The sequence below is a fragment of the Vulpes vulpes genome, chromosome 12, assembly GCF_048418805.1.
Source record: "Vulpes vulpes isolate BD-2025 chromosome 12, VulVul3, whole genome shotgun sequence".
NCBI classification, from domain to species: domain Eukaryota; kingdom Metazoa; phylum Chordata; class Mammalia; order Carnivora; family Canidae; genus Vulpes; species Vulpes vulpes.
The window spans coordinates 167,750,374-167,759,188 of NC_132791.1; the positions used below are offsets into that span (position 1 = coordinate 167,750,374).

Consider the following 8,815-nt stretch of genomic DNA (forward strand, 5'->3'; position numbering starts at 1 on the left):
CCCAGCAAAGGCCTTTCTCCTTGAAATGGCCCAGGGTTCGGACATGTTGATGCCCAGAAGATTCCAGAAGCAGAGGGAGGAAGCACAGCCCTACAGGCTACCCTAGCTGGCCTCTCTTGCCTTGAGTTTCAGCTTTCATTTGAGCTTTTCTCCGCTGGACTAAGGGGGCCTAAGGAAGTGAGGGGGGCTTCCGGTGGGGAGGGGCGTGGGGGGACTGAGGTCTGGTGTGCCAGAGGAGGTAGATGTCAGGGATGTGAGCTGAGGCTGCTGGCTCAGGCAGGGGTGATGAGAGGCCCTGTGTTCAGAGACCCCAGCAGAAGCTGCTCATGAACAGTTTGCAACTTTTCACTAGGCCTGGTGGCTGGAGGAAAGTGGGTGACCAGGAGCCATGAAGCGCAGTGCGTTAGGGATGTGGGCTTTGGGTCTGTGTCCAAATACCAGCTCTTATTTGCAGTGTCTGGAGCAAGCCCCCTCACTTGACCATGCTCAGTTTCTGTCTCTGGAAGGCAGGAGTAGTCCTAGGACCTCCCTAAGGGAATCCCAAGAAGGGCTGAAGTGTGGGACGAGGGCTTGCCAGGGCAGCAAGCAGCATGCCTTGTGAACGTGAACGTCGGCTTGCCTGGGCTCTGCAGGTCTGTCAGCTGTGGTCGGGAGGGGGCAGCAGAGGCCAGGCTGAGCCGCCTTCACTGGCGCTTTCTCAGGAGCCCAGAGAACACTGCAGGAGAGACTTCAAACTCGGCTCACCAGGACCCCTGGAAATCTATGAAGACTGGAGTCCCGGGTCCCACCTCCAGAGAGTCGAATCAAGTAGTTCCCAGCACGACTCCCGCCCCCCAGTCTGCAGTGCCAGCAGACACCTCAAGTGTCTCTTAGGAGGGCGGTTCCACACTGAGAATCACCGTGAGAAGTGAAGTCATTGGGCTCAAGGGTCCTCTGGCCTGGAAGTTAGGAGGGTCTCCCTGGGAAGGGAGGAGAGTCCATGCAGGCGCAGCGTGCTAGGAGATGGGGAGCTCACTGGCTCCCAGACTGCTCATTGGAAACCCCCAAGTCTAGGGCCCTGTGAAGTATGGAATCTTGCATCTTGAATGGCATCCACCCCCGCTACACACACACACACACACACACACACATGCACACACTCAGATCTCTAGGGAAGCAGGGTGAGACGTGTGGATCTTGTGGCCACTCCTGTGTGTGTACGGCAGAGCTCCTGAGGAGCCTCGCCCCTGAACCACTGCCCTTCGTAGGTCAGGACGATGGTATTATTACAGATGAGGAAACAGGCTCAGAGGTCATAGGGTGTGCTCAGGTTCGGTGGTGGCAGGACAGCCACTACCTCTGGGTTAGCTGCCGGCTGGTGGGTGCCTGGAAGGTAGGGAGCCAGGCCTCTGTGCACTGCTACTCCCATCCTTTTCCCCAGCTCTCCAGCCCCAAAGGGAAAAGAAAACTGGGACAGATGGGCTTTGACGGGCCAGGCATCTTCCCATCAGAAGCACATACCCTGAGTGCCTTCCGGCCAGATGTGGACCAGAGGTGGGTGAGAGGGAGGGGGTGAGCTCCATGGGGTGGGGGCTAGCTGGGCCTGCAGTTCCTTCCCGCTTGGGACTGGGAGCCGGGAGGATGCCAAGGCACTCCTGCTGCCGTCTGCGATGGCCCAGCGGCTAAGGCTGGGTGCACCCAGGATGTCCACCCCCTCCCCGAGTAGAACCCTGGAGTCCCTGGGATGTGTAATCCACAAACAGAAACCCTATGATATGACTCTTGCCACTTTCCACCTCCAGGTATTTTATTACCTAAGAGGATTCATACACTTAGGGCAACTTGGCTGCATTGTTCCAAGACAACCCCTCCCAGGTATGCGCAGAGGTTCTTAAATTAATTCTACCTAGAATGCCCCTGTGCCAGAATGATACCCATTTATGCACATAGCATGTGTGGGTTTGCAACAGACTCTGAAACACCTTTACATTTTTAGGATTGTAACTTGCATATGCACAGCTTGCTTTTGTGGGGGCGCACCACAGTGGGAGCTTCAGGTACTGGCCCCTGTGCGAAGCAGGGATGAGATGGGCCGGGAGCAGACGCAACCCAAGCACTCTGGTTTCCGAGGGCACCAGTAGCAGCAGCGGCGGCGTGCAGTCTTGAACATGGGTCCCGATGCAGTTTTGCCTGCAGTATTCAGGCCCTCTCTGAGCCAACCTTTTCTCCCGGGAAAGGCTCTTCTCGCATCCCCAGGCTCTGGGGCAGACCGGGAGACAGAGGCCAGGCCCTGCCTGGGGCTCCCTGGCCGGTTTTCCTACACCGGCCCTTCTTCGTGCCTCCCACACAGCCGGCCAGGATGTGGGAGCAGTAGGAGAGCCCGCTGAGACGCAGGTGCGGCCAAGGAGATGAGCAGGAAGCCCGGGCTCACCGCCCCAGACTCCGATCCAGCCGCACCAAAGCCAATCACAGCCTGGGCGCACTGCATCTCTGGCACACCAAGGGGCCAAAGGAGCGGGTGCAGACGCAGACGGAGGCTGGAGAAGTTGCTGGAGACTGGGGAGGGTGCCGGTTGAGCTGGCATTGGATTTCTCATCATCCCCACTTACCAGAGCCTCGGCCCTAACTTGGGTGCAGTTTCTGTGGCCGGGGAGGGAGGATGAGGCCCACTCTTGCCTGTGGAGGTTGCCCGGTTCCAAGCGCAGCGCAGTTTCCGCGCTGCAGGCCTGGGGGATTTTCTCTGGCCTGGTTTTCCTGGGCACTGGTGGGATGCGGTGGTGGCCTCCACCCCAGGAGGACAGTGCCTTCTCCCCTCGCTGCCAATGTGCTCCCGGAGTGCAGGGCCAGGCGCATGCCAGCGACAGCGGCTGCGCCCAGGGAGAACTGCCGCCCGACGCTTCGGCCCACCAGAGACCCCAGGGATGGAGTCACCAGCCTTTTCCTGTACCCTTTATCTCGCTTTTATAGACAGCGGTTAGTTTGGGACATTAATTGCCTGGGCGAGTTTGATAATTTTGATGTAACAGAGCACTGGAGAAATTACCCTCATGTCCAAAATGTCAAATTTGAGAAGAACCAGGTTCAGAGGCTTGGGACCCCACGACGCGGAGAAACTGCGGTGGGTCCTGAATGGGCGCACCGACAATGTGACTTTACTGTGTTTGTTTTCTTAGGTAGGCGGGAACTGAAATAGAAGGAGGGTGGTCGGGTTGGAGATGCAGGTTTTAGACAGTGTTCCCCCACCCCATTTTCAGGAAAGTGTTCCTGAATGGAAATGTTTTTGTCACCTTGCTTTCCCACCAATGGTTCTTTTCTCGCTTAAATTTTACTCACTTCTAAGTTGGGGAAAACCAAGTATAGAGCACCAAAAACAAACAAACAAAAACCCACAAAAAAACCCTCAAAAAGCAAAAACAAAAAACAAACTCCACGTACAAAAAAGTTAAAGTTTCACAATTTATAACAGCTAGAATATGGAAACAGTAAAGCCTGAAACTCCAAATAAACTCCCATTGGTGGCAAAAAAATAAAAAAGGTAAAAAAAATCATCTATATTCTTATATCTATATGGTTTTCCCTGGAGGAAGGAGGGACACAGTTTTTCTTTCAACATCTGATTATTTCTTTAAAACAAGAAATGACATTTAGAGGGGCAGAGGGCTCTTCTTAAAAAACAGAAGCCAAGAAAAATAGTTACGCATGTCCAAATTTCACTTCAGCGGGAAGTGAAGGATGGAAAGAGGAGGATTAGCAAAAAAGAGAGACAAAAAAGAAAAAAGTATTCAAAATAACGCATATTTTACATATAAAACAAGTCTAGAGATCCCAAGCTGGTTTCTGTGTATATTTTGGGGTTTGGAAGATACTCCGCAATCCCAATCCCAATAAAATACTCATGCGATTTTATTTCTAGTTGATACAATGTTAAAGGCCATGTACAAATGTTATACATTTTTATTTTTGTTCTTTTTTTAGGAAAAAATACACAAAAGGCAAAACATCCTCAAATTGTCATTTTATACAGTGCAGAAGGAAATTTGAAATACGTGTCACAAATGCTGCACCCCAGCAGCCAAATACTAAAAAAAGGGGGTAGTCCTTCATTTTATATATATATTTATATAAACATATGGAAATTTGTTTTTACACAGATCGGACTTTGTTTCAAATTTACAATGGTTCTCTAAAAAAAAAAAAATTCTACGCGGCAAATATTGCCAACAAAGTTACACCATTAATACTGATAAACGGAGGAGCCTATGCGGTGTTTCGATTATTAGGGAAAGAAAGTAGAATAAATAACAGGATGAGCCTTGCTATAGTTTAAAAAAGTGCCTTAACCTTTCTGCGTCGCCGCAATCCTGAATTCGTGCGCTCACCGGCCTTCCCTGCCCCCGCGCCGCGCTGTGTTCCCCTCGCTCTCACACCAGCACGTTTTTTTACAGTAGAGATCGGGAGACAGTCGGGTCTTGTGAGAAAAACACCCGCCAAAAAAGTCAAAATGCAATTCGAAACAAAACCAAAAAGGACTGTAGAGAAGACAGAGGAGGGCTGAGGGGACGGCAGAGGCCCGGGGAGCCCCTGCTTCTGGGCTCCTTCTAGTTTCCTTTTGTAAGACGAACAGTGGCTTCAGAAATGCAAGTCCGCACAAAGATCCACCTGTGGTTGCTGGAGGGCTTCTGAGATGGGGAGGAAGACGTGATTTCTTGCCCCCCCTTCCCTGCAAAACACGGCTCTAAGAGGAGACTTGCGCATTCCAAGACATTCTTTCCAAAAAAAAAAAAAATTAAAAGATAAATACTCAACCAAAAAATAAAAGTATTTGATAATGATGGTCTCACATGTTTGCCTTTCTTCTGAAAACCTTCCCCCACTTTTGCCACTGGAGGGGAGGCGGGGAGAGGCCTCAGCAGAATTCTTGTTTGGATGTCGAGGGTTTCCCCCAATACAGCACCTTCTCAGCCGGCTTCCACTGGATCGAAAATAGATACTTCTACCAACAGCTGTAGTCAGAGCAGGCCCCACAGCCACCATTTATTAATTTTTTGAAGGAGTGTGGGAGGAGGTGCTGACCACCACGCTGGGTCTTTGCCTTGGGGATTCCTTTCCAAATAATCCGGGTGGGTAGGGGTCAAACCCTTGTCTTCTGCCTACGGTTATACCTCAAGAATAAAGCAGTTTCTTGCGATGGGTTCCGGGGGTCCCCGAGCCAGGCCGCCCGTGCCTGGAGGGCCCCGCCAGCTGCGGCCTCACATCACGCAGGGCTTGATGTCTTGGTAGGTGACCTGCTGGTGGTAGTAGGAGCCACTGCCCGCCGAGTGCATGGATGAGGACGCCATGGTGTTGAAGGAGAAGACGAACTCCTTGCGGTCACACATGCCGGGAGACTGGGAGTGATACCTCGGGATGCCTGCGAAGGAGGCAACGGGAGGGCAGGGAGCAGGGTTAGGGTGGGCGCCCCGGGCTCTGGCGGAGAAGCAGCGCTCCCCGGCTCCGGCGCACGGCCCGCTGCCTCCCTACGCCCCACCGAGGTGCAAGACTCCCGGAGTTCCGGCCTCGGGCGGGGCCGGGCGGCCCCGGATTTCGGGCCCTGGGCTCTGTGCTCCAGCAGAAGATCCCGGGACCCCAGGGATGACCCCTGCTCCTGGGTGCCTGTGGCGTGGGCCTCTCCCGCCTCAGGCACCAAGCTCCAGGCTGGGGCTTCCTGAAGCCCCAAGAGGAAGGGGTAGGGGGCTGCCAAGGGCCGGCAGACCTCAAGGAGAGCCGGCCTCCACCTCCAGGGCCAGCCCAAGGCCTGTGCCTAGGGCTGGGGCACTCACCTCCCAACCCCAAAGCCTGCGGAGGCCCCTGTACGGCTGTACGGCTGGAGGCTTCTCCAGGGGGAAAGGCCCCTTGGAGAACAGCCGTCTCCCCCTCCGCCAGGGGGTGGAGAGGCAGCCGCAGCCGCTGGGAGTTTGAAGCAGTCCAAACAGGGAGATCCCCGCGGAGAGGGGGGCCCTCCAACCTCCAGGCCGGCTCCTGCCTCCCGCGGGAGGCTGACAGCTGAGCCCTGACAGGCCTTGCTTAGCCCTTCCGAGCTCTTTCCAGAACCAGGCCCAGAGACGCTGGTGGGTGCTGAGAGGAGAGTGCTGGAGGGAAGCCTTTCCTGCCTGGTCCTTCTCAGAGGAGTGGGGAGGAGTGTACCTGGGGAACCGAAAGCCTGGATCCTCAGAAACAAAGAGTCTGTGGGGCCTGCACCTCTCACTCTTGCTCTGGGCCTGGCCACAGTCCCTCTCTGCCCCTGTCACCACAAAATGTCCCCCAACTCGACCTCTCCACGGCCAGGCCTGGTTCCCTGGGAGGCTGGGGTGCGGGGCCTCTGAGCACCCAGCCCAGGCAGCTCTGGGCCTAACGCTCTTTTTCTGCCCAGGCAGCCTTCCGGTGGTGGCGAATATAGGGGAGGCCCAGCCAGCTGGCCAGGGCTGGGCTCTGGCTCCATCCTGGGAACTTGATGAGGTGTGAGGGGCTAAAGATTTAGAGGGATGTGCAATATCGGGGGCCGAGTCTTTTTGGTGAGGAAGGGGCCTACTTGGGCAGGCTGGGGTCTACCAGCAGCTGGGAGTTGGAACTGAAAAGGTGAAACAATTATCTTGCTCCAAATCTGCCCTCCCCCCTTAACTGCACTCACCCCGCAGAGGGGGGCATGCGAGGCTGAGAGACCCTCTGGAGAGCTGATGACCTCCGGAAGCAGTGGGGCTGGCACCCCACAGGAGTGGCATCAAGCTCTCGCCCAGGGCAGGGCCGGTCAGCGGGTGGGGGTGGGGGTGGGGGTGGGGGTGGGGGCCCGGTTGGTTCAGCACCCAACTCTGACAGGCGACGCAGTCCCCCAGGCCTAGGGCAGCCCGGGTCTCCCCCACTCACCTTGCAGGTCAGCTGGGGCGTTGTGACTGTTCTGGTGTAGATACGGCTGGTCCAGGGAGTGCGTGGAGAGGCTGCCAGACAGGGGGTTGGCTGCGGGGTTGCAGGGGGACAGGGGCTGCTGCTTGATGTAGGAGGCGCCGCTGTTGAGCGCGGCGGAGGCCGAGGGCGGCCAGGCGGCCGTGGAGCCCGAGTAGACGGCATGAGGCTCCATGACCCCGCCGGCGGCGGCGGGCAGCAGCGGGGAAGCGGGCACGGAGCTGTCGTGGTGCGGGTACTCCCCGGCCGCCGCGCCGCCGCAGCTGCCCATGTACGAGTGGCCGCCGTTGGCGGGCAGGTGTGGCACCGAGTGGCTGGGCAGGGCCATGCCGTCCACGTTGCCCGGCAAGTGGCCGTTCATCATGCCCAGGCCGCTCTCCAGCGCCAGGCTGTTGGGCGGGCAGGAGAGGCCGCCGGCGGAGCCCTGGAAGCCGTAGGTGTCCGGGAGGTGATTGAAGCCCAGCCCGTTCATCATGCTGTACATGGGCTTGAGCGCCTGGCATTTCCTTCGGAAGCCGCGGGGCCGCCGCCGAAAGGAGCCCTCCTCGAACATGAACTCGCTGGCCGGGTCGATGGTCCAGTAGTGGCCCTTGCCGGGCCGCCCGAGCCCCTTGGGCAGCTTGATGAAGCACTCGTTGAGCGAGAGGTTGTGGCGCACCGAGTTCTTCCAGCCCTGGTAGGAGCCGCGGAAGAAGGGGAAGCGGCTCTGCAGGAACTGGTAGATCTCGCTGAGCGTCAGGCGCTTGGTGGGCGAGCTCTGGATGGCCATGACGATGAGCGCGATGTACGAGTAGGGCGGCTTCTCGGGGCGCCGGATGCCCGCGTTGGTCTTCTTGGCCTTGGCCGGCCCGGACGCCGCGGGGTCCATGGCCGCGCCGCCGCCCCCGCCGCCCCCGCCGCCGCCGTGCGGTGGCTGCTGCTTCTCGGGCGCCGAAGACATCGGGTGGCTGCTGCCGCCGCCGCCGCTGCCGCCGCTGCTCTGCGCCGCCGACCGGCCGGGAGGAGGAGGAGGAGGAGGAGGAAGGGGAGGGGGGGCGGAGGGCGGGGGGAGGGGGCTGCGCGCGCGGGGCCGGCTGCACCTCTGCCGTCATCCGCGGCCCCTGCGCGCAGCGGGCCTCGGCGCGCCCGCCCTCCCCCGCCCGTCCGCCCCGGGGAGCCGCGGGAGCGGCCGGCGGTTGGCGCGGGCCCCCCTCTCCCCGGCTCCCGCCCCCCGCCTCCCGCGCCCGCGCCCTCTCTCCTCCCTCTTTCCCTCTCGCCCTCCCACTGGGGAAGGAGCCGAGCGGAGGCTCAGGGCGGCCTCTGTGCAGCCCCGGCCCAGGCCGCGAGGCCGCCCCCCCACCCCGCCCCGCCCCCGCCCCCGCCGCCGACTTCGGGGGGCGGGGAGGCAGCGCCTCCGGGGCCGAGGCCGTGCGCCCCCGCGGGCTGCAGCGCTGGGCCCCCGCCCCCCGCGGCGCTCGGCCCCGCCGCCGCAGCCAGGCCGCCGCGCCCGCAGCTCCCCTCCGCGGCGTCGCGCGGGCCGCCCGGGACCCTCCGGAGTCCCCTCCTCCCTCCCCCGCCCCGCGCGGTGGGCGCTTAAAGGGCCCCCTCCCGCGCCGCCCCGCCCCGCCTCCACCGACCTGGCGAGCGAGTGTGGCTGCGCCCTGGGCCCGCGGCTCAGCCCCGCTCCGCGCGGGCCCCCGCCTTCCCGGCCCCGAGCCGCGGGCGCCCGAGGCCCTGCCCGGCGCGCACAGCCCGCGGCCCCCGCGGCCACCCGGCCGGGCCACCGGTCCCCGCGGCCGCGGGCGCCCGTGCGCGGGAGGCACCGCCTACCCGCTCTCCCCGCCCCGGGAGGGACTGCGTTGCGCCCGGGACGTGCTGGACTCGCCCAGAAGCGCGCGAGCAGGCGGGCCGCCGCGGGAGC

General features: G+C 60.0%; 1 protein-coding gene across 1 annotated transcript; it reads right to left on the minus strand.

Moving 5' to 3' along the window:
* Nucleotides 1–3,915: 3,915 nt before the first annotated feature.
* FOXF1 (forkhead box F1) lies at nt 3,916–7,989 on the minus strand. The gene is made up of 2 exons (XM_026004859.2): nt 6,880–7,989; nt 3,916–5,389 (listed from the first exon to the last, which is right to left on the minus strand). The coding sequence occupies exons 1-2, from the start codon at nt 7,853–7,855 to the stop codon at nt 5,229–5,231; spliced, it is 1,137 nt and encodes a 378-aa protein (XP_025860644.2). The 5' UTR covers nt 7,856–7,989; the 3' UTR covers nt 3,916–5,228.
* Nucleotides 7,990–8,815: the final 826 nt, after the last annotated feature.